At 38.4% G+C, this 26,724-nt stretch overlaps 1 protein-coding gene across 2 annotated transcripts in view; it reads left to right on the top strand.

Moving 5' to 3' along the window:
- LOC131046460 (2-alkenal reductase (NADP(+)-dependent)) overlaps window positions 1–26,328 on the top strand; it is a 119,838-nt gene extending 93,510 nt beyond the window's left edge. The window contains exons 3-6 of one of the 2 annotated variants that reach the window (XM_057980212.2): window positions 17,315–17,481; window positions 18,069–18,151; window positions 25,502–25,542; window positions 25,699–26,328. In XM_057980212.2, the coding sequence (XP_057836195.2) occupies window positions 17,315–17,481; window positions 18,069–18,151; window positions 25,502–25,542; window positions 25,699–25,769 (362 nt within the window). In that variant the 3' untranslated portion in view covers window positions 25,770–26,328. The remainder of the gene's footprint in view (window positions 1–17,314; window positions 17,482–18,068; window positions 18,152–25,501; window positions 25,543–25,698) is intronic. The other variant, XM_057980211.2, reaches the window with a different exon arrangement.
- The last annotated feature ends 396 nt before the right edge of the window (window positions 26,329–26,724 follow it).

Genomic DNA, 26,724 nt, shown 5'->3' with positions numbered 1-26,724 from the left:
CACCTCCAAGCATGCCTTCGAAACTATGAACTTGGTCTTGACAAGTGATAAATTGAGGTGTATAAGGATTTTCGCTCTGGACCCTTTGGAAGGGTTAGGAGCGAAATTCCTAATCTTGGCCAAGATCCTTCACATTTTCACATCCCATCACCTCAAAACTAGAACATTGGTCTAAACAAGGGAGAAAATGAGGTGCTTTCAAGAATTTCGCTCTTGACGCTTTGGAAGGGTCAGGAGCGAAATTCCTACTTTAGGCTAATTTCCATCATTTTGTCACCTCAAATCTCCTCTCAAAGACAAATGTGCATCAAAACCTTCCCATCACGCCCTACAAGTCAACAAACTTGGTCATATCAAAGAGCAAAGTGGAGAAAAATGAATTTCGCTCTGGACCCTTTGGAAGGGTCAGGAGCGAAAATCATCCTTGGGCTCAAATCCTGACTTCATTTTCACATTTCCTCATTCAAACAAGCGTTTTTACCTTCATTCAAGCCTAGGAGTGCGTTAGTTCTAGGTTTTGGTCAAAGTAGAATGTCTTATGGAGAATTTCGCTCTGGACCCTTTGGAAGGGTCAAGAGCGAAATTCGCTTTGGACCCTTTGGAAGGGTCAGGAGCGAAATTTGACATTTTGGTCTCTCCGTCAGGATCATTTTATGGAATATAACATTTAAGTATAAGAAAGAAGCACTTATACTTTAAGTTATATTCCATATATACTGTCAGGATGTTTGAGAGTGGTTTTGGACCTCCAGGAGTTATAATGCAAAATCTAGTTTTTGGAGGATTCTTCAGTTTTCTAGACTTAGTCAAATTTCAAGATCAAGAAGACATTCCAGACTTAGCCAAATTTCAGGGCATTTGAAGATCAGGATGACATTCCAGACTTCATCACTTACCAACTCGACCTAACTTAGACCTTCAAAAGACAAAATTTCCTCATCAAGATTCAATGACCTCCTGACACCATAAGCAACAAGAGCAAAACCAGGCCCTAAGGAAGACTCTCAAAGAAACCCTAATTTTGGGGCCCCTTGGACTCACCCTGGCTCAAGCAAAGCCTGCTATCCAGTATTCCCCCCGACAACACTCATCCTGCAAAGGCTAACAGACAAAACCCTAAAAGACCTAGAAAACAAACCCTAGAAGGCAAAAAAGCAGGGGTCCCCATTTGCAATGGGGCGATGTGTGAATACGTCACAACAGTTTCCCAGTTCCTTCATCCAATTCTCCTTCAAACTTGATCGAATTCAAGCTCCTTTCCTCTCACTTAAGTGAATCTATCATCAAATTAGCTCAAGACAAGGTCATTTTCATCATTTTAGGCAAGATAGGGGGTCAAACTGAGGATTTCGCTCTGGACCCTTTGGAAGGGTCAGGAGCGAATTCTCCTTCTAGGTTAATTTCCACCACTTCATCACTTCAAACCTCCTCTCAAAGACAAATATGCATCAAAGCCTTCCCATCACGCCTTTGAAGCCAACAAACTTGATCATATCAAAGAGCAAAGTGGAGGAAAAGTGGATTTCGCTTTGGACCCTTCGGAAGGGTTAGTAACGAAATCCATGTCTTAGATCAAAATCTTCATCTTTTAATGCTTTCAATCACTTTTCAAGGCAAGAACATATCAAAACCTTCACAACATGCCTTGGAAACTAAGACCTTGGTCTAATCCAGGAAGGAAAGGGTGTCTTCTAAGAATTTCGCTCTGGACCCTTTGGAAGGGTCAGGAGCGAAATTCATAAATTAGGTTGATTTCACACTCCATTGCCTTAATTCACCTTCAAACTTGATCAAATTCACCTCAACTCATCACCATCAAGTCTATTTGCCACTTACTTAGCTCCGAAACAAGGTCTTTCCAATGTCCTAAGCAAAATAGAGGGTCAAATGAGGATTTCGCTCTAGATCCTTTGGAAGGGTCAGGAGCGAAATTCATTCTAGGTTGATTTTCACCATTTCATCGCCTCAAACCTCCTTTCAAAGGCTAGAACACCTCAAGGTCACTCCAACCATGCCTTAGAAGTCCAAAACTTGGCCACAACAAGGAAGATGATGAAGGTTATGTGAATTTCGCTCTGGACCCTTTGGAAGGGTGAGGAGCGAAATTCCTACATGGGCTCATTTCTCACCTTTTTCCTCCCTTTCTTGGTTTGAATATGACTTCTTAGGCCTCCTCCTACCATCATCAAGTAAAATTTCTCTTAAAGTGGCATTTATTTCAAGGTCTAAGTGAGAAAATAAGGTCATTCAAGAATTTCGCTCTAGACCTTTGGAAGGGTCAAGAGCGGAATTCATATTTAGGCTCAAATCTTGACTTCATTTCTCACATTTCTTCATCCAAACAAGTGGTTTGCCCTCAATAATGCCTGGGAATGAGTTAGTTCTAAGTTTGGGTCAAAGTAGAATGTCTTATGGAGAATTTCGCTCTCGACCTGTTGTGACCATTTCACAAATCGCCCCATTGCAAATGGGGACCCCTACATTTTTGCTTTCTAGGGTTTGTTTGCTGGGTCTTTTAGGGTTTTGTCTGTTAGCCTTTGCATTTTGCGTGTCGCCAAGGGGATCACCTGGATAGCAGGTTCTACTTGAGTTAGGTCAAGTTGGTGAGTGATGAAGTCTGGAATGTCCTGATCTTGAAATGAAGTCTAGAATGTCCTGATCCTGAAATTTGGCTAAGTTTGGAATGTCCTGATCCTGAAATTTGACTAAGTCTGGAAAACTGAAGAATCCTCCAAAAACTAGATTTTGCAATATAACTCCTGGGGGTTTGAAACCACTCTCAAACATCCTGAAAGTATATATGGAATATAACTTAAAGTATGAGTGATATGAAGAAAGAAAGAAGGAAATATCACTTATACTTAAATGTTATATTTCATAAAATGATCCTGACGGAGAGTTCAAAAAGTCAAATTTTGCTCCTGACCCTTCCAGAGGGTCCAGGGCGAAAATCAACCTAGAACTCATTTCTTGCCTTATTTGACCAAATTTTGACTTGCAAGGCATTTTGAAGGGAAAATTGGAAATGTTTGAAAACCTTGAAAAAATGATGGATTCTAGCTTGGAAGAGGAATTTCGCTCCTGACCCTTCCAAAGGGTCCAGAGCGAAATTCATTATAAACTTCATTTGCCACCTTGTTTGAGCTTGAAAACTTGTTCCTAACTTGGAAAACCATCTAACCTTGCCCTGTGAAATGATTTCAAACTTGAAAATTGAGCAGTTTAGCCTGGGATGAAGATTTCGCTCCTGACCCTTCCAGAGGGTCCAGGGTGAAAATTCTATTTGAGCTTATTTGTCACTAATTTTGGCTAACTTTTTATGTGCAGGGTCTCTTGGAATGAAGATTGGACGTCACTTGATACATTTGAAAATTTGGAAGCATGCAGAATGATGAATTTTGGACAAGGAAGGCAAATTCGCTTCTGACCCTTCCAGAGGGTCTTGAGCGAAATTTTGAATATATCTTATCTTGCAATAAAAAAGGTCAAGTTTTGGGCATGAGTGAAACAAGGACAACTCCCTTTACCCTCCTGAGAAAGTTTCAACTTGAAAGGATGAAGGATTTTTGCTTAAAACCTAATTTTCGCTCCTGACCCTTCCAGAGGGTCCAGGGCGAAAATCTCTATAGGAGGCATTTCTTGCTCAGTTTGGTCGAATTGAAATGTCAAAGACATGATGAAAGGTGGAAAGGGCACGTTGAAATCCTTAGGCATGTTTGGAAATGAAGAAAACAAAGGATTCTGCCCAGGAAAGGCAATTTCGCTCCTGACCCTTCCAAAGGGTCCAGAGCGAAATTCCTCATAACCACATTTTTGGCCTTCCTTGGACATGAGACTTTATTCCTAGCATGATGAAAGATGAAAACCTACCTTGCAAAGAAGTTTCAAGTTGGAAAAATGATGATTTTGGTCAAGAATGAAAATTTCGCTCCTGACCCTTCCAAAGAGTCTAGAGCGAATTTTCTCAAAATCACTCTTTGGTATCAAGTTTCGCTAAGGCAAGTATGGGACAAGGTGAAAATAGAAGGAATTGAGCCCAAATGAGAAAATTCGCTCCTGACCCTTCCAGAGGGTCCAGGGCGAAAATTCTTCAAACACCTATTTTCCCTGGCGAAATCAAGTGAAACTTGGGTTGAACATGCAAGGAGAAGTGTTTTTTTAGCCTTGAAGGTGAATTGAAGTTGAAAGAATAGAGGAGCATGCTCAAAACTTGAAAATCGCTCTTGACCCTTCCAGAGGGTCTAGGGCGAAATTCCTTCAATCACTTGTTTTCCTGGCAAAATCAAGTCAAGCTTGGGTATGGATGGGAGAGGAATAGTGTTTTCTTCCTTGGAGAGGAGAAATCAACTTGAAGTGATGATGGAACTCTTGACGTGTATTTTGTACACAATCATACACAGAATAAAATACCCAAAGGCATCTTACCCTCTCTTGAATAAAGCCGCTAACTGCTGAAGATATCGCAAAAAGGATTAGTTAGGATGACTCCAATGTTCTTTTTAGTAGGGTCTCTACATGTGGATAAGCACCAGTGGTCGTTGTGATTGCTGTGTCATCAAGGGGCCTTACGTCGCCGAAGATTTTTCCAAACTAAACAAGCTTTTCAAAAAAATATCAAAAGGATAGGGTTTGCAAGAGGTCTAATCTAGTCTAACCCTAAGAATGACTCAATGCGGACAAGACTTGGTGAGATTCTACCAACTTCAATATTGCCATAAATTAACAACTCAATTGAAATTGATGCGATCTTCTAAGGTAATAAATGATTTTCAATATATTAAAGATCAAGGACACTACCACGAAGGTACATATCCAAGATACAACAACGATTGAAGGTTTAAGCAGTTCAAGTATTCTCCAGTCGACCACGCAAGGCGTTCCTACAATCAGCAAGAAGCTAGTGGTTTGGATAGTGAATCCTACCAAAGATCAAGTCCAACACTTTGTCCTTCGAATTAACACACTACTTTGATTGAGAATGATTCAAGAAAAATGAACAACCATGAAGATAACCAAGAGAATTGCAACAAAACACCATAACTTCAATATTTTATTGATCTCAAAGCCATCATGTACAACAATTGTTTGAATTCCTTTCTCAAAGCTCAATCTTGCTACAAAAGTAAATTGCTTCTAAACTCTAATCTCTCTAATACATCAATAATTTCTAACTCTCTGATTCTCTAGTTACAAAAATGAAAGAAATGAGGGTATAAATAGCATCCTCAATTACAATGAACGGTCCAAATCGAAAAGAAGATCAATGGTCAAGATCATGACACCTAAACCCTAATTAGGGTTTATTACAAATAGCCTCCTTTTTACTGAACAATATTAAATGCATAGCCAAATATTAAATTTGGCACAAAAATCTAGGAGACATAAACCAATGACAATTAAGGTGCCATGTCATCTATAACAACCTCTCATCTAGAATCTTATTCCCTTTCCAATGCTCCTTTTTAGCATATGCAATGAATCTTGATACGATTCCTTCGATCTCAGCAATTGGAATCTCGGGAAGATTCCTCATTTTTTCTTCCAAGTGGATGACCTGATCAAATGCCTTGAGAAGGGCAGTGTCCCATTCAGGTTTGAGTTCCTTAGTCTTTTCAATCAGGAGCAAGGTAGCAAACATCTGGTCCTGTTACTCATCTGTGATAACATTAGCATCCTTGCAAAAGATGACCTTAATTTTATCCTCCAATTCCTGCAAATCCACATCTGTCTCAACTTCGATCCTCCTGCCAAGAATGGTACGTAGTACCTCAAATACTCTGTCCTGGATCGGGTGGATAACGTCCTCAACATGGCTACATCTAGTACTGATGTCCTCAAAGAGAACTTCCTTCATCTGAAGTAAGGTTGACCACTGAAGCAAACTATGAGGTCCTCCATCCATGATCTTTTCCTTCGCTAAGACCTTCCTTGATGTTTGTCTGATTACTTGCAAGACAGGAATGATAACCTCTTTGGTATGAGCAAAAGCAGCTACTGTTATCATCAAGTTGTGGATGATCTCAAGAACCTGAATAGCCCTATGAATGGTCTTCATCATCCTTGTTGTAAATTCTATGGCAATTGTATGAGATTTGTCAATCCAAGTGCTCATATGCTAGACCATACTCCTGAATCTCTCTGCCTCACCAATTGATTGAAGGGGAAGTGCCTGTACGGGTGATCTTGCTGGATCCTGACGTCCCAAAGGCTGATTGAGATGGCTGAAATATGTTCTCCATGCACCAACCTCTCTCTCAAGCTTTCTGTTCTTTTCCATTTCTTCCCTAAGCTTGTCTTTCAATGCCTCAAATGAATCAGTAGCATCATCCATCGTCTGTTCAGCTGTGGATGGACCTAGCTCAAATGTCTCTATATCATATTCTTCTGCGAGGATCTCACCTTCATATTTGTCCACTGTCGGTGTAGCTATCTGCAACTTTCTGGATCCAGTCTCATCTCTAATCATCTTGGACATCTTGGTAGCTTTTCTCTTCTCTGTCACTTCCTGGGAATGTCCAACAAGGCTCTCCAAATCAATCACATTGTCCTCGTCCTCGATCACAATCACCTTCGTTAATCTTTCCTTCAACCAATCTGGGATGGCAGATCTTGTCTCTTTAACCTGTATTTCCTTGAGCAATTCTTCTTCTCTGGGAGGAGATGTTACCTCATTATCTTCCCTATCTTCATGCAACTCATTGTCTTGGAGAGATCCACCTGGTGCCTGACCTTCTTTATCATTCTGTACCATTGACTCCATAGACTCCTCTATCTCAAATGTCCTCTTCTCTTGTCGAGAAGACGTACCGGATGAACGATCTCGGTTGGCCTCTTGCTTCTTCTTGGAAGATTCTCTTTTTTCAGGTCTCTCTTTCCTCTTTGAGCCTCTTGGATGGAGATTGCCTTCACTTGCACTTCGAAGGTTGCCTTCACTTGTATTTCTGGGATTAGGATTGCCTTCGCTTACACTGGCTCCACCCTCAGCTGGTCTTTCCTCCAAGGTAAAAGTCATAGCTATGCCTTGCTCTCTCAATTTCTGATGCTGCACATCAACCCATCTGCGAGTACAAGACAAGACTGGAGCCATCAAAGCGTCTAGATCCACAACCTCGGGCTCATTCCAATCTAACCTCACTGTTTTGCTTTCTCGATCATAGGATGATTGGAGATGTCTGCCACTGTCCTGAGCTTGGTCGACCACTCTGTAAATCTTGCATTTCCTGATGAAATCCAAAGGCAATCTAGAATGCATCTTTCTTTTCACTTCAAGATCATCTAAGAGATTCATCATAAAATCTTCTATCTGAAACTCATGCTTAAACTTCCTACCGACTGTCTCCTCTATATATCCATGTGGATCAAAGCTTTCTCTCAAGGCAAAGAATGAAAATGAATATAAAGCTAACTCCTTCTCTGCGTCATCCATGGCTAGAGCATTAGGACATACCTCAACTGAATTGCCCAAAATGATAGGTACAGGAACTCCATTTCCATGTCTGTGTCTGAATGCCTTCGCATAAGCTGCCAACTGTCTTGTTACCTCAAGTAACACTATTCTGTCTGTCGGATATCTCGGCAACATGTATGGAGGTGAAGGACATCCATGAACTCTAATATAAGTAAATTTCGGAAATTGGATAAACCAAGCACCGTACCTCTTTACTAGTTCCTGTGCATCCTGAGATAATCTATTGTGAATCCCGCCTTGCAACGTCCTTGTGATGTTCATCGTGAAGGTATCATTAACTAACTTGTAGTTACTTCCTGGTGGATGTTACTTCCTGGTGGATGATGCAAGTGAACATAGGAATCACAAACTCTGACCTCGCCGGGTCCTCTTCCAATCACTCCTCTGTGAGGTAGTCCTGCGTACTCAAAGCTCCTGATCAAAGCATATATGACGTATGAACTCATGTGGAAGGACTTGATAGCCTTGAGTCTCCTTAATTGTACGTTCAAGCAATGGCTAATCATTCTAGCCCAATGAATTGTTCCTTTTCCCTGAACTATCACCTGGATGAAGTAGAACATCCACTTCTCAAAGTAGAAGGCCTGTGGGGCTCCTGTGACTCGGTTGAGCATTGTAATCAAATCTCTGTACTCCTCCTGGAAATCGATCCTATGTGGTGTGTTCGGGATCTTGCTCAGGCGAGGACGACTCTTAAGTAACCAGTTCTTGTTGATGATGCTTAGGCAAGCATCTGGATCATCTTCGTACATGGACCTGGCTCCTTCTATGCTTTTGTACACCATATCTCTGTGCTCTGGAAGATGGAAAGCCTCACTTATAGCTTCTTCTGAAAGATAAGCTAAAGTGTTTCCTTCCTTGGACACGATCGTTCTGGACTGAGGATCATAATGACGGGCACACTCGATCATCAACTCATGGCACTGGACCGCTGGAGGGAAGCCGGCCGCCTTAATGATGCCACTTTCAATTATCCTCCTGGCGACAGGTGATGGCTTGCCAATGTAAGGGACCTCCCGAAACTTCTTCGTGCTGAAGTTGCCCAAGTTAGTATCTCCAATGTTGCTCCACTTAGACATGATCTTGGTCTCCAGTTTTTCGTTCTTTTGATCTTCCTTCATGAGAGTTGGATGACTGGTGGATGCTCCCGCCTTCGGGGTCGCCATCGTAACACCTACACAACATTTCATAATAAGTAACAGATTTTGCAATGTATAGCTATAGATTAGAAATTAAATTTAGGAAACTTCATGATAAGTCTTTGAGTTATCATTTCCTAAATATGATTGAGCTACTGAAATTCCAAAATTTCAAAATTCAAAATTTAAGGCTATGACGATCAACATTCAAAATTCAAGACAAAGGATCACATCGCCATACCTTACTTGAGAGCTTAACTCTAAAATGCAAAACAAGGAAATTCGCCTAGGCAAAAATCAAAATTTGAAGCTTTCAACGTGATTCCCTTCAAACGAACGTTCCCCTTAGCACTTCACCACCTTTGGGGTCTTTGACGTGATCTTAGCAAGTTCGCTCAACTCCAGCCAAACTCGCACTCCCCTTTGATGATGTTCGCACCTTGTATCCTTGATAAAATTCGCACTCTCCTCTAATGATAATTTCGCACTTCCTTGTCTTCTTGATATTTCGCATGCAAAGGATGTTTGAATGATAATTTCGCACTTCCTTGTCTTCTTGATATTATCTCTAGGCCGACTTGGTGAAATAAGGTAATTAAAACAAATTTTAAATAAAGAATCAAGGCCCACTTTGTAAAAAAATATAAGATTTAAAACTCAAGCGCTCCAATTTTTATTTAAAATAATAATTAATTAATTAATTAAATGCCTTCATTTTTAATTAATTCGATTTTTAAAGGCAAGAAATAATTAATTAAATGCTCATGCGCAATTTTTAAATGCTAACTTTAATTGGATATTCAAATTTTATCGATTTTTTAGCATTTAATAAAATTCAAAAAATGTGTTAGCGCCAAAATTTGGGAGAGGTAAGGGTACAAAACCATATCGCTCTGGTCCCTGGGAGAGGGACAGGAGCGAATTAGCACTTTAACCTTGATCCTTTTGCCTTTTACGTTCAAAATCACCTTCTTTACGTTGAAACTGACACCTTCGTTGGGAAACTCGAGCTTGATTGATTCAATTTTGTGGAAAAATGCCTCTTAAGGTCAATATCGCCCTGGTCCCTTGGTGAGGGACAGGAGCGAACTTAGTGTTCTTCCTTGATCCTTGTTTCTTTGATCATCAATCTTCATCATAAAGCAAATAACAACGTTATTTCTTCATTTCATGCATACCTTACTTGTCGTTAACAAGGCACATTTGATGTTTGAATGATTTTCGCCCTGGTCCCTTGGTGAGGGACAGGAGCGAACTTTGTATTCTAGCTGAAATTTATCATCTTTTGAACTTAGCTTCTTGCATATCATCTTCTCAAGAACACTTTTGACTTTGTACAACTCTGCATGTACTTGGCTAGACGTGATTTTTGAAGGAATTGGCTAGTGTAGTGAATATCGCCCTGGTCCTTGCCTGAAGGACAGGAGCGATCCTTGGTGTTTTGAGCTCATCCTTGTTCCTATCAATTTGCAATTGCCTTCACAATGTAAAACGATGTCCTTTGGTGCTTTTTGAATGTATGAAATTAATATTCAAAACTTAAGCCTTTATAGAGATTTCGCTCTGGTCCTTGACTGAGGGACAGGAGCGAATTTGGGCATATAGTGTAAATCCTTCATCAATTTGACTTGCAATTGTCTTTGAGGCGCAAAATGATGTTCTTCACTCCCTTTCGAACACTTGAAATGTGAGTGGCAACTTAAATTTGGACACATTTGAACATTTCGCTCTGGTCCCTTGGAGAGGGACAGGAGCGAACTTGGGCATTTCCATCACCTTTGCAGTCTTTGATACTTCATTCTTCGTCGAGACACCTCAAACGTCATTGCCACCTTGTACTTTGACTTGGAATGACTTTAAACTTGTAAGGAAGGCAACATAACCAATATTTCGCCCTGGTCCCTGACTGAGGGACAGGAGCGAACTTTCATTTGCAAGCTCAATCACATTTTGCCAACCTCCAAATTTGTCTTCAACGGACTCGTTGTGCTCCCTTTCACCTATCCTTGACATAGAATTCGTTTCAACTTGGCGAAAAATTCTCCTTAGTAAGAAATCGCTCTGGTCCCTGGCTGAGGGACAGGAGCGCCTAGGACAATATGGAGTTCACCTGGCATTTTGCAATCTTCAATTTATCTTCAATGGGTCCGTTACACCTTCTTTACCTGCCTCAAACTTAAAACTTACTTGATCTTCGCCCACATTTTGCCCTATAAGGAAATTCGCTCTGGTCCCTGGGAGAGGGACGGGAGCTAACATCAAATTTCGCCCTGGTCCCTGGCTGAGGGGCAGGAGCGATTTTGCTTCTAAGTCTAATTTTCCTTATGATGACATTTCCAAGTTATATTCAATTGACAGGATGTACTTCCTTGGTTCTCCTCAAATCGCGAAATTGTTGAAATCTTGCAAGGACAAGGCAATGTTGGATTTTAAGCTCCGGTCCTTCAGCGAGGGACAGGAGCGATTTTTGCTTCTGGCACATTTCCATGTTTGCGAAATTCTTCAAATTATATTCAACGGAAAGGACATGCCTCCCTTTATCTCTTCCAATCCAAAAATCGTCTTGATCCTACAAGGACAGTAAAATTTTGAGAAACAAGCTCCGGTCCTTCAGTGAGGGACAGGAGCGATTTTGCTTCTGTAGGCCAAAATATCAAGATTTCAAGACTTTAGTCACTTCACAAGGCAAAAACGAGTCATTTCCAATGCCCAGATTCAATTATCACAATTCTCAAAATTTGGTCAAAATCGTTCAATCAAACAAAATTCCAAAATTCCATCATTTAACACTTATACAAATTTGGACTTGCATTCAAAATTCCGACTGAACCTAGACCAACTCACTTGACCTCTGACGAATTCACTTTATTTCCAAAATTGCATCCTACGAGAGGAAGCTCAAAAAGCTCTCAAGATTGACTGGACTCTGGCCTAAAAACATCAAAACGGGAACCCTAAGGCTTGACCCTAGTCCAGACGACTAATAGACTAACCCAAAACCCTAAAAAAGCAAAGAGAAGAACAGGCAAAGAAGCAAAAAGAGGGGGTCCCCATTTTTAATGGGGCGATGTGTGAAATGGTCACAACAGGAACAAACATGAATTGAGAAATTCGCTCCTGACCCTTGCTGAGGGTCCAGGGCGAAAATTTCTATTGGAGTCATTTCTGGCCTTGTTTGGTCAAATTGAGGTGTTTAAAACATGAACGAACGGTGAAATGAACATGATGAAGCCCCCAAACTTGTTTGAAGATGAAAGAATGAAGGAGTTTTGCCCAAGAAAGGCAAATTCGCTCCTGACCCTTGTTGAGGGTCCAGGGCGAAAATCTCAAAATCCCCTATTTTGCCTTGCAGGAACAAACCAAGCTTGGATGGAGTGAAAGAAGGAGACCTTTGCCTAGCCTTGAGGGGTGGATTCAAGACAAAATGATGAAGGAGTAAGCCTAGACAAGAAAAATCGCTCCTGACCCTTCCAAAGGGTCCAGGGCGAAAAACCCTAAATCCACTTTTTTCTCCAAGTTTTGAGTGAGACTAAGCCTGGACCTTAGTGAAAGGTGCCATTTGGAATGCCTTGGTGAGGTTTTGGACTTGTAATAATGAAGAATTTTGAGCTCAAGAGAGAATTTCGCTCCTGATCCTTGCAGAGGGTCCAGAGCGAAATTCCCAAAAATGCAATGTTTCCTTCAAATTTTTGATGAGCTAGCCCAGTGATGGAGGTGAATGAACCCTGGAGATTGCCTTGAAGGAGTTCAATGATCAAGCTAAGGTGAATTTTGGCCTAAATTGAAAAAATCGCTCCTGACCCTTCCAGAGGGTCCAGGGCGAAATCTTGAAGAAGCTTCACTAAGCCCCAGTCAAACCTTGATATTCCCAAATTTCGCCAAATTTGCCAAATTTAAAACATTTGGGAGGATAAATTAAATTCGCATTTATTAAGGCTTTGGCAATTTAATAAATTAATTTTTAGGCCTTGAAATAATTAAAAAATCCACCTTGGAGGCATTAAAATTAATTTTGAAAATGAAAAAATTAAGTTGAGCGCTCAATATTTGTTATTTGCATTTATTTGCCAAGTCAGCCATCCTTCAAAAGGGGGTTTTTATTTCATTTTATTTCCCTTTTGTCAAGTCAGCCTCAACAAGAATTAGGGTGAGTGCTCTATATAATGGGGGAGTATTGCTTCAAGTTTCAAATCATTCATTCATCCCTTCTAAGTGCGAAGTTGAGGGGCAATTTGAGGAGCGAAATCCAGTAGATTGGAGGTGAAATTTTGCTAAGTGATGGAGGCTAAAGAAGGAGAAGCTCTTTTGAAGGCTAATGGAGGCGTAATTCATCCAAAGGAAGACTATAATTTAACCCTTGTCCAGCAAAATCCGGTCTTCTTTCATCATTTCCAAGGTTTTATATTTAAGCATTCAAGGAGGAGGTATGAAGAATCATTTTTTGAAGTTCTTATTCAAGACTTATTGTGATTTCATAGCAATTTTGTAAAGTCTAAGTCTTGAAAATCCAATTTCCATTCATAATTAATTTGAAAATGTATAATTCTTGATTTATCATGTCTTTTTCAAATTAATATCTTAAGTTATATCCTTGAAAGGTCTTAAATTTCGTGCTTTAAGGTTTGATGCTCAAAGACTAACTTTAAATCTTTTGTGTAGGCATCAAAGGACGACCCCCCCAAAGCCGGAGGATCAATTTCTTGGCGGACCCTCATCAAAGAAGATCAAGTCAGGACAAGGACGACCTCCTCCAGTCTAGCATCGACAAGGACGGCCTTCTTCGGTCAAGCATCATCAGGAATAACCTCTTCCAATCCAGCATTCCAAGGTGAGGTACATCATCATCCTGCACATCAAAGACAAAAGAAGTCAGAGCAAGGGTTCGCCGAAGAAGCAGTTAGTTTCAGATGAATTAATTAAAGCTAGCTTCTCAGCATCACCAAATTGGCGTCAACCAAGTGTTAGATAAGGTGGCATCCCAGTCATCACTCCTCCATTCAGATTGGTCCACCTCAGCATGTCCAGATTCAATGTACCTGGCTCATTAAAGGTGGCACAAACTTCGATGTACCTACCCTAGCTATCCATTGGTCGAATATTCCAGAGAAGACATGTGTCCAATTAATACAATTATTTCATTGGTCAGAATTGAGTTTGTTGTAACAAACCCTAATTAGGGTTTTCATTGTAGAATCTTGGCCATTGATCTCAAATTGATCTTAGCCATTGAATTGTATTAAGGGCACTATATAAGCCCTGACTCTTCATTTTGTAAAGGCTAATAGAGAGTAGTTAGAAGGTGAAAGTTAGCTAATAGTGGATAGTCAGTTGATAGAATAGCAATTAGAGTAGAATAGAAAGAGAAGGCAAAGATTGTTGCCAAGATGTTGTTGTATTTGACTTGTAAAACTTCATTGAAGAAAGGGTGAAATTTATGGGTCGATTCAACAATTTGCATGGTCTTTATACTTCTCATATTTGATTTCATGTTATCAGATGAGTGGAAGAAATGTGTTTGATTGATGGTGAAATTCGTATATCCATACTACTAGCAGTTTGTTGATTGCAGACTTGCCTTGTGTAGTCAACTAGAATCATTCAGCTTAAGCTTAACTTCAATTGTCGCTTCTTGATTGATATGCATCAGCCTTGTGGTGTTTATGCCTGTAGTGATGATCTGAACATCATAAAGCTTTCCTCCGAAGATCGCACTAACCTTGTGGAGATGGTCCTAGGATGTCAAAACAAGACTTAGTTAGAATTTCATCAAAGATCATTCATTGCTCCTACATTCTTAGTGTTAGGATTAGATCCTTTCCTCGCCCTCGTCTTTTTTCTTTTTTTTCAAATCTAAGCTAGTAAAATCTTGTGTTCCAGCAATATTCAAAACAAATCAGACGTTTAGGTCGTCAAGTGTAAGTCCCCTTGTGATTCCAGCAAAATCACATCATACCACAGAGAGCTTATCCACACATAGAGATCCTACATACAAAGAACCTTGAAGTCATCCCGATTGATCCTTTTCGCGACATCTTCAGCATTTGGAGACTTTATTCAAGAGAGGATAAGATATTTCGGTATTTTATTCTATGTTCGCATGTGCATAAAAAACACATCAACAGGACCCTTTGGAACGGTCAGGAGCGAAATTGAAATTCGCTTTAGACCCTTTGGAAGGGTCAGGAGCAAAATTTGACTTTTTGGTCTCTCCGTTAGGATTCATATATGGAATATAACATTTAAGTATAAGTGACTTATACTTTAAGTTATATTCCATATATCGTGTCAGGATGTTTGAGAGTAGTTTTGGACCTCCAGGAGTTCTAATGCAAAATCTAGTTTTTGGAGGGTTCTTCAATTTTCCAGACTTAGTCAAATTTCAGGATCAGGATGACATTCCAGACTTAGCTAAATTTCAGGACATTTGAAGATCAGGATGACATTCCAGACTTCATCACTCACCCATTTGACCTAACTTAGATCTTCAAAGATGATATTCACTCACCAAGCTTCATTGACCTCCTGAAACTCAAACAAGACACTATTAGCAACAAGAGCAAGACTAGGCCTAAGGGAAACTTTCAAAGAAACCCTAACCTGGAGCACATGCTGACTCCCCCTGGCTCGAGCAGAGCTTTCCATCCTAGTGATCCCTCTGGCAACACTCAGCATGCAAAGGCTAATAGACAAAACCCTAAAAGACCTAGAAACAAACCCCAGAAAAAAAAAAAAAAGAGGGTCCCCATTTGCAATGGGGCGATGTGTGAATACGTCACAACAGTTCCCTTTTGGGAAGACACTAAATCTTGCCCACTATACTTGTAGAATTATTGCAGGTTATGTATTTTCAGTCTGCTGCGGTAATTTGAAGTTTGAACAGATTCATTTCGACGTCGTTTCCCTCTTAAAATGCACAGGTCTGCTGTTTATATCAATCTGATCTGCTGCCTATACTAAGATATATATATATATATATATACACGTGTGTGTGTGTGAATTTTCAGTCTGCTGTGGTAATTTGAACAGATTCAATCCGATGTCGTTTCCCTCTTAAAATGCACAGGTCTTCTGTTTATATCAATCTGATCTGCTGCCTATATATATATATGTGTGTGTGTGTGTGTGTGTGTGTGTGTGTGTGTGGGTGCGCTTGCGCATGTGCGTGTGCGTGCGTGCGTGTGTGAATCCTTTCTATTCCATAAGGTCTGATTCTCTGGTTATCAATTTAATGTTTCCTCTTCTTTTCCTTCGATACTTGCTTGATTATTGTTTGCAGATTTGTATTTGTGTTTTGATCTCTTTGATAAATGTTCATATCATTCTTCCAAATTTTCTTATAATTCTAATTTAGGTCTGCTCCTAAATCTACTTCTAATGCTTCAGATATTTTGTTCTATTCCATGGATCCTTCCTTCTCAAATGAAAACTTCTCCACTTTATATCCTCCAATGTGAGGGAGAGTCACAGCTCTTCTTAATGGTCACAACATTTCACACTTACCACCCTGCAAAAGGGTCACAACCTTTTATCATTGCTGCCCCTTTGAAAGAGTCACTTTTTTATCTTCTTCCCATTTATGCTTCTTTAATTCCTTTGTTCTCTTCTTTCTTCCTTCATCCCTTTTCTCCCCAAATGAAGTTTTCTTCTCTCCCTTTTATATCTCATGTTTGAGGGAGTCACAACTTTTCATTTCATGCCTTTTGACCATTCATTAAACTTAACTATTAATTTATTATTATTATTTATTAATAAATCCTATTTCAACAAGGGGACATTTCAAAGTAATCAACTTGTCTACGATAAATCTAATATAAAATATAAATCACTTCATGGGTACAATATGGATGAAAAAATACTAGTCGATTGTTTTTTAAGGTCACAAAAGTATGTCTAGAGATAGACAGTTCACACAATCATATATATTTCTGGGGCTCATCATAGACCCCACCTAGTATCACTTCGTCAGACTCAGACTCATTTACATTTCGCATCAGTAAGGTTATTGAAGGCATGTACTCATTTATTCATACTCCATTTATTTAATTATTTTATTTTCTTTTTTGGCTTGTGTTGTACCATCTCTCGTTGCACTTCATAACGAGCCTCACGAAGGCATATATATGCTCCAAATTTGCTTTCTTAATTTGTTTTTTCAAGGACAAGCTCTCAAATTCTCGATTGAGGTCTGCTGGCAGGTATTCTGCCAAGTTAATGGTGGATAAGCATCACAATATACAATCATTGTGAATTCGCTGATATGGAGCTTTGGAATGAAGTAAGGCCTTGTGCACAACACTATGTAGATCATGGTTAAAGGTGACAATTGGTTTACATGAGAAAGAAGATCCTATTACCACTATAAAAAATGGACACCAATGGGTTATGCTTGATTTAGTTATAGAGGCACTAAACGAACCATGTATATTTCATCATAGGTAGTCTATTCTCATTGTGAATTCCAGTGTGTGATATGACTGAAGTATTTCCTGTGTAGATCATTTACCTTGTTCTCCAAAGTAATTCAAAATAGGAAGTGAATACTGAGCATCGAACTGACTGTTTGTGTGTGTGTATATCCCAGTGGTGCTATCAATCTACAGATATGTTTTGATATGTTTAATATCTCCTCTATATGCTTTACACTACAGCGATATATCTTTTCAGGACTCGATGAGCATCTAATATGAAACCTAAATCCTTATGACAGGGATGCCGGGAATCACAGCTTATGCTGGATTCTTTGAGGTTTGCTCTCCTAAAAAGGGAGAGCATGTTTTTGTCTCTGCAGCTTCTGGAGCAGTTGGTCAGCTTGTTGGACAATTTGCAAAGTTGATGGGTTGTTATGTTGTCGGGAGTGCTGGCAGTAAGGAGAAGGTAGGTCTAACTTTTTAGCTGGTATTTCTTACATTTTTTAATGTATTTTTTTTCTTTTTTATTCATATATCAAAAGATAAATTTAAGCAACGAACCTTATGGTGATTTGAGAAAATAACACATGAACTTGAATAAATATGGTTATATTCTATGAGTATATACTTGGAAGCTATTTAATAATTTATTCACATGCCAAAACGCAGGCCTAGCTTTTTAGTTCACACTTTTTACATTTTGAAATCTAATTATTTTTTGTCACAAACCAAAAGATTATTTGCAGCAATGAACCTTGTGGTGATATAAGGAAACAACAGATTAACTTGAATAGATGTTTTGATAATTTTTTGAGTAAATCCTTGAAAGTTCTTTGCCACTTGCCAAAATAATATTTTTACCAATGGACCTCACGGCAGTTATGAAAATAACAGATTTAACTTGAATAATTATGTTGGCATTTATCGAGTAAATGCTTAAAACTATGGTTGTCAGTTTCTTAATTTTTGTTTCACTCATTAGTGGCGCCAATATAACCATTAATGGAATTTGCGTAAAGTTTGCCTAAATTGGAAAACCATTGTGTATATCAGGTGGACTTACTGAAAAATAAGCAAGGTTTTGACAATGCTTTCAACTATAAGGAGGAGCATGACTTGAATGCTACTCTGCAAAGGTTTGTCATTCTCAAGCTCAATATTTTGGTAGTGTCTTTTTTTTTCCAAATTTCAGTTGTGAAGGATATTAACAGTTCTTGTTTTAAGAGTAATATAATGTCACAATGCTATGCATAGGTAAGTTTTTTTTTAAGACATTTTTGCTATTTCAAGCTTCTTTTTGCTATCTTTTCTAAACATGTTTGTAATATTACTGGAAATTGGTGTTACAAGACTTGCCGAGACCCTTGGCGAGTCTCCCATTTCCAAGTCCAAGCAGGCCAAAACGAGGCTTGCAGGCTTGTTTTGCCAGACTAGTTTGGATCAATTTTCTTAATATATCATTCCTTTTGTAAAGTATCTCTATATGTTGCTTTTCTGAATTTACAGTGTCTACGCCATTTTTTTGCAATCTTTTACTGAGCCAAAGATCAACATGTCTACTTAGTGCTAAGTCCGAGTCTGTTAACTATGCTGGAGAATACTGTAGCAGAAACTCCTAATTTTTTGCTAAATGAACCACAATAGGGACCAAGCAATGACATGCATATGGGGAATTTTCTGCTATCATTGATTATGATGTAAGTTACAAATGTTTGATTTTTCTGTTACAAGTCTGATATGATTTTGCAATATATATCTTTTTTCTATTATGGGTGTTGCTTATATGCATACAACGAAAGAGTCAATACTTCACCAAATAAACGTTCAACTGAAATACATTTAGAAATTCCTTGAAAAATCAATAAGAACTTGGTTGCGGGTCTACTATTGCTAATGGCAGGGCATATGAGCATCATTGGTCTTCAAGAAATTCATCATTCCATGACATGAGTTGATTCCTTGCTATAGCAATAAGCTAGATGAACGCCCAGCTCCACTCAATGTTCAACAATGGTTGACAAACTATTAATTTCAGACCTGGAAAATAATGAGTAACCTGTGCAGGCCTGCTGGTCACCTCTGGCACTCAGAAACAGCCCTGAGAAAACTCTACAGCTGCAGCAATAGATGTCATATGTCTCCAGCTCCTCTAAAACACAGCCAGTGACAATGGCAAACAGCTACAGGACCATAAATAAATTTTATTAACTCCAGTTCAGATCTGTGCATTGGAGAAAAGGGCAATTTGACTGAAAATATTTCTAATTCCTCACCCAAACTCTGTTATCTCTATGGCCCAAGGTCTAAGTAGGTTGAGCATGCCTAGATGCCACCTTTTTGGCCTCAAGCCCATCAAAACATAAGGCACTGATCCCTGCAACTGTCACAATAGGTTCCCAGGCTACAACGCTTATGGATGTCATTCAAGAATGCACCACATAGCAATTAAATCTCAAGGAAAAACCTGCAAAGAAGTAGCGTTGCCCTATGAGTCACTTAGCGCTAGTTTCCAAGCCTTCAAATCCTCAATTTACTTCAAACTGACCAAGTAGTACGGCCCAACTAGGGCATCATTAGGTGAAAAACACAAACTGTAAGACCTGCAATGAAAGAACCTGAAACACCACCCAAAAACTCTAATCACCAAAAAGGAAACCCACAAACCTGCAATCAAAAAACCATGAAAATCCTAATTTTTTTTGAAACCTTGAATTTTCAAAAACTCAATGAAAAGACTAGTGATTCCTGTGTGAAATCACTCCAATCAGCTAAGGACCATTTCTTAGATAAGAAACTAATGATTTGATGAGAATTTTTGTCCTCAATTAATCCCTTGAAGAACTATCGGTTCAATCTGGCATTGCATTATGTGTGCTTCTTTAATTATCTAAATGAGAGCTAAAATCCTCCTTTTATAGAGTTGGGGAAAAAAGAGCAATTTCAGATTTGAAATAATTCGTTTTCCCTCAAAGGCTTTTTTGCAATTTAAAATTTATTTCTGACCAAGTCACCTTTTTCCTTGGGTGTCCACATGAGGGGACATGATGTTACTTGATTAAAATATAACACTAAAGTAAATAATACAACATTAACATTAGACTTTAGTGCCTATTTTAAATATTCAAAAACAAATTGTGGAAAGCTCTGCTAAGGCACCAAAATTCAAAACTGAACATGCCAAGAGGTAACTAGAGCTGAGGAATGATATTGGTTGCTAAATATGGAACTTACTAAAAATAGGCATGCTCTCCAAGGAGTGTGAAGAACAATCTAGAAGGTCAAAAATGCTTCAAAAAGTGTCACAACAAACTAAAGCATCAACCAAACACAACACTGCTGATAGAAGCCAAGAAAAACTGATTTTGAGTTCTCCAAGAAACCTGGAGCCCCCTAAACTCCACCAAACCCAAGAATAGGCTTATGGTCACAAACAACAGTCTAGGCCGAAGAAGGGGACATTACAGTCCTCCCTCCCCAAAATTGCTTGTCCCCAAGCAAGAGAAAATCTAGATGCTGTTATATTTGCTCACTCTTCCAAGTAGCTTCCTCCATTGGTAAGTTCTTCCCCTTCACCAAATAATCCTTGATAGTCCTCTTCTGCAAACTACTCTCCCCGTAATCAATCATTGCCTCTAGAACAAATACAAGGTTTCCTTGCTCATCCAAACAGGGCAACTTAGAAGAGGAAACAACATTATATCTAAGCGCCTTCGTGAGGCGAGCAATGCAGAAGACATTTTGCACATTGCTACTCTCGGGTAACTCCAACTCATATGCCACCTCTCCAATCCTCTTGCAGATCCTAAATGGGCAATAAATATTGTGGCTTCAACTTCTCCAGTCCACTCTTCTTCAAAGTGGACTGTCTATAGGGTTGCAATCGCAAGTAAACCAGGTCTCCTACCTCAAATGCATGCTCAACATGGTGCTGGTCTGCATACAATTTGTGCTGATTTTGAGCATGTTGGATGTTGTCCTTCAGAGATTTCATTATGTCTTGACTCTGTTATAATAAATCCATGGCCTTAAGCACTCTTCTATTAGCAAACAACAAATCAACGAAGCTAGGAGTTTCATATGCATGCAAAGCCATGACAAGAGACATCTTAATGGACATGTGATAGGTGGAGTTATAACAATACTCTCCCAAATGCAACCACTTCACACATGCCCTTTGCTGCCCTAGAACATAATTATGAAGATACCCTTCAATCCACTTGTTGACAATTTCCATTTGTCCATCTGTTTGTGGGTGGTAACTACTGCTAGGGGTAATCTCAGTCATACTCAATCTAAACAACTCCTACCAATATAAGCTCAAAAACTTGATGTCCCTATCAATAATAATGTTTTTTGGCATCCCATGCAACCTGAATAGCCCCTCGAAGCACAAATCTACCACTTGTATCACTGTAAACAATGCTGAAATGGCAAAAAAGCGAGCAAATTTTGTCAACCGGTCCACCACCACATATATGCAATCCTTCTCTTGCACCTTGAGAAGTCTGTAAAAAAATCAATAGAAATACTTTTCCTTTTTGATCGGGAATGAGTAGGGGTTGCAACAAACCAGCAAGATAAGTATGCCGTACATCCCCTTAAGCTGTCATGCCAACATCTAAGACTGCTGTACATGTTGGATGCATAAGAGGTATTTAGAAGATTGTTATTTGGACTGTGGGAAGCTACCATGAGGTCAACCAAGTAATAACATATTTTTTCTGTGATGTCGGAAGCTCTGTGAATTATGCTTGTCATATTCAATTTATTGTAGCTGCTCATAAACTCTTAAATAAATCTCTGTTTTAGCTCATTTTAATTTTTAATTGAAATTCATTTGAGAAAGGAATATCAGTTGATGAATTGTGATCAGTATCTTCAATCTTGCCAAAGATTGGCAAGCATTCCGTTTGTTTTTTGGAAAATTCATCATATCATTGTGGAAATGCATATATTTTCAGTTATCCAACTATCCCTTCAACTGTTTGACAAACTTTCTGCTTAGTAAAACTGTGAAATAATTGCAAAAGAAAATTTGGTTTGAACCAAGGTAGTTATTATAGGTCATGTGAAAAGATGCACAGGAGTTAATCAGCTGTGCACCTTTTGATGCATGTGTAGCCAAGGTTGCAACAAAGGCATCACCATCATCTTAAGAGGATTTCCTAGATTCATCATCAAAATCTCTTTTTTTTTCCTTTTTCTTTTCCTCCTCACAATCTCTTCTATAATATGTAGTCTTGTTGTAGTTTCAACATTTTGCCTACTTACAAAAGATTTAGATCTCACAAGATCTAAATCTACACTTGTCTCACCTCTTGTCCTTATGTTTGCCATTTTCTTTCTGTCTAAATCAATAGTTAAAGCCTCCTTAGCAGATTCAAAAGTCTTTCTTTGCATCTCTTCCGAAAGCAATGATGCCATCAACTTATCCATTTTCAACTTGGTGGTATTGCTCCCAATAGCCAATACAAGATGGTCCCATGAATCTGGCAAAGAACACAACAAATTCGTGCTACTATCTTTCTTTGTTTTTACCTCAATGAAGTGTAATTGTATAACAACCATGTTAAACACGTTCAAGCCACCATCTTGTATACCGAGGTATGCAAATTTTTTCTCAGAAAGAGTTTGTTAACTAGAGATTTAGCTTCATACAAATCTCTTAATTTTTTCCAAATGACTGTCGCAGCGGTCTCTTCATGTAAATTCAACAATACTGAATCAGTGAAAATAGTCTAATGAGACTCTTAGATTTTCTTGTCCATTTTGTCCTAGTATTCTTGTAATATGGCAATAGGTTTGAATTTAGATATTGCAGCACATAAATCTCTATCCACAAGTTGTTGGCAACAACAATGAAGGAAAACTGAGAGAGGGGGGAGGGTGAATCAGTTTTCACTGGATCATACAATTCAACCTTAAATCCAAATCTGATCAACTAACAAAGATAAGCAAATTAACAACACAACACATAACACCAAGATTTTGATGTGGAAAACCCGGTTAAGGGAAAAATCACGGTGGGGCCTTATCTACAATGAGATAATACTCTGCAGTAGTATGTGAAAATGTTACAATGGGGATTGCACATGCATTTAGGCACACTGCCTAGAGCTCACTGCTCAAAATACAGTTACCCAGAAGGCTACAACCCTTAGGGAAGGTTCACTACCTTACAAGGAAGTCTCACTGACTTACAAAATATTCAAACAACAATCCGGAATCAAATGAATTGAAAGAATAACATCTCTATATGCCTGATGACAGTTCTGGTTAAGCACAATTGTCTGCTCTGCAACGCTTCAATCTCTACTCAATCACAACACTGAAAGATTTCTTCACTTGTTCGCACATATACAACTCTCTGATAATACATACACTTCACCGATACACAAATTATATGAATAATACATCTATATATACCGATCATCAACCTTGACAACAAGGGCGGCTCAACCCCAAAAGACCTAATTTCAAAAATCTCATCTCACGATACAATAGACAACCATTGGACCAATATTATGATATGAATGACATAACATGGACCCAAATGAAAATCCCAAACACGCAACACCACCAAAAACTCTCCAAGATCAACCGCAACACACTACACCACCAAATAGGTCTCATACCATGAAGAACACCACCGGATCAGCAAGATCACCAATACTGCGCACAAAAATCAATGCAGACCATCAAATCAAATAGGACACAATTAGGAAACACCAGCAAGCATGTTGGAATCATCCGCAACAGCTGCACCAACACCACTTATCAAATCTTCATTGATCAACACCTGAAACTCAAGAACACACAAACAGCAACAACTGCCACGTGAAAAGATAACCCGTGGAGCACCAAATCACAAACCATCTGACATGAAGATATACACGAACATCTCAAACAATCTCCCAAAATTGCAGCTCAAGATCAGATCCCACCGGAGCATATAGGAGGAAATACCGAGCTTTGCAATAAACTGATCAGAAGAATCAAACCATTTATTGGATCAAATAATATGATCAAGCAAGCTCCTGGATCTCTGAAACCATTAAGGAATAACACGATGACACTGAACCACAAACCCAATAAACCAATCTGTAACCACCAGAGCAATAAATCACAGGAATATGTTGACATCAATGACAACATATCCTAGCTGCAACAATATCCAACACAAACATATCTTCCATCTTAAGCTTCCAAAGCTCAATTTTGTGCTTGAGAACTTGATTTTTATTGTAGATGGGCTTGCCATCTCTTCTTGTAATAAGATCAAACCCTTCTATACCAAATTTCACTCAAATGAAGATTAGTACAAAAAACTCTACCCAACACTTAGAATTTGAGTTGATTAGGTTGTAATACCAATTGAAAGGAAGCAAGGTATGTAGAAATTCTCCCTAAACTAATCTTAAAGGAGAGTATCGTGTAAATTTTATGATCTTTAAAATTACAAAAAAGAAAGAAACAAATAAAAAGCGTAAACAAAATCAGCCACAACATAGTTGTATATGAGGAAGACCCTTTTGAAAGACACACCTCACACTTCTGAAGCAACCCAATGTAGCATTCAATGATCTAAACATAGTTACAATACACTTGTAGAGTAAGCCTTTATAGGAGCATCACTAACAAAAATTCTAGAGTAATTCTAGCAACATAACGGTGCCTATAAACTCACTATCCAATACCTCCATCTCAAGCACCTTGTAATAGGGATAAATAGCAAACAAAACCATCAAATGGTAATTACAAAAAAAACCATTAACTACAGCCACCCAAAAAGTGGTATCCGAATACTTAGTTAGAAAACTAACATCCAAATCAAAAGACGAATTCAAAAGTAGAAAATGGTATATTCCTTCCACCTATCATAAGTGTGTCATAAACCACTTGCCAATTAGGGTATTCCATTTTGGCTTCATTGTCTCCATAGAAAGATGTCTTATGATGTGTTATAACTTGCATCATAAGTTGGTCAGCAAGTGTAATTCCCTCTTATAGCTCCTTTTTATGTCTTGAACATTTTTTACATTTCCAATATAGGAGGAAAAACTTCTAGAGGCCATAACTTTTGATCCAAGAGGCTGTTAGAATCCATATTTTTTAAACCTAAATTTTTGTTTTGTCCAAAAACAATCTGTAGCCTAAAAAATGAGTTTTCGTGTTTTACAGTCTAAATATTGTATTCTTCATATATTCAACATTAGGAACAAGGTTAAGACACCTTTCTAACTAAAACACTATGGTAGGAATGAAATTTATTATGTAGACCACACGATAAATTTTGTTTTACTTTGATATTTTAAATTTTTAAGTCATAAATATTCTTTTAATGTTTTTGAATTCTACTCCATGTTTCACTGTAATGTTAAAGGTGCAAATTTCACACCAACAGACACTAATTGGGACTTCCAAAGTCATCTGTATGTTATTTTAGTCATCTTTTGTGGTGTAATCTCAGCTTCTTTTGCTTATAGATACATATTGGCGTTCCCAAAATTCAAACTCAGTCCAGCTGGTGATTCTAATTTGCCCTTATATGATTCTTTTGTTGGCGTCGTAGTTCTCCATAATTGCATTTGTAACATTTTTCATAGGTACAATATTTTCATCAACTGAATTCTTTGGAGACTATCAAGCTAATTGTTAAATTTTATCTTGTTCTTATTATCAGGCATTTTCCAGAAGGAATTGACATCTATTTTGATAATGTGGGAGGTAGCATGCTTGATGCAGCACTTGTAAATATGAAAGTCCATGGTCGTATTGCTGTTTGCGGTGTTATCTCCCAAAACAGTTTCCAAAATGCACAAGCCATACACAACATAAACATGGTTATCCCCAAACGCATAAGGTTGGAAGGCTTTCTTCAGTCTGATTACGCGCACTTGTACCCTCAGTTTCTCGAGAATGTGATAAATTATATCAAAGAAAGGAAGATAACTTACATTGAAGATGTTGCTGAAGGACTTGAAAATGCACCAGCAGCTTTTGTGGGGCTGTTTCATGGTAAAAATCTTGGCAAGCAAGTAGTTCATATTAGTGATGAATAATGGAATTGTATGTTCTGATCTGGGAAGATTGTTTGGTTGATTTTGTGTTAGAAATGCAACTGAACAGATTCTATATTTCCATTTCATTTTACTATCGATTTCTTAAACTGTTCAAAGGAAAACTGAGAGTGAATTTCATGTTCAAGTTCCACTTCATGTTATATTGTCTCTTATACGAACTTAACTCTGATAGTCAAAATTACTTTTACCTTCCATCATAGTCTTTAAATGAATTGCACTATTCTATTTAAGTTTATTGTCAATTTTTTCATTTTTTTAAATGACAAATAATATACTACTCGTGCATATATTTTTATCTTACTGTAGAATCATATAATATGCAAATGTCCTACTTAATATCTATTGATCTGGTTAGTTGCGTGCAGTTGAAGAAAGCAAGCATGTATGTTCCTGCCATATGTGAAGCACATGTTCTTGAATGTTCACCTGTTTTAAAAAGATTTACTGGACCTTAAAGATATGATACCTTTGTTGGTTGAATTTATGTGTTGCAATAAATGGATTATATTGATTTCAGTAATAAGAAATATATACTAGTACTTGCACCAAAACAAGGTGTAAGGGTTACGCCAATAGTAAAATATACTTTAATAATATATTAAAGGGTAAAAAATCACATAATATAA

Source organism: Cryptomeria japonica, chromosome 7 (genome assembly GCF_030272615.1).
Source record: "Cryptomeria japonica chromosome 7, Sugi_1.0, whole genome shotgun sequence".
Lineage (NCBI taxonomy): Eukaryota > Viridiplantae > Streptophyta > Pinopsida > Cupressales > Cupressaceae > Cryptomeria > Cryptomeria japonica.
Note: the sequence above shows the minus strand (reverse complement) of the source record. Positions and strands in the feature narration are given on the sequence as shown.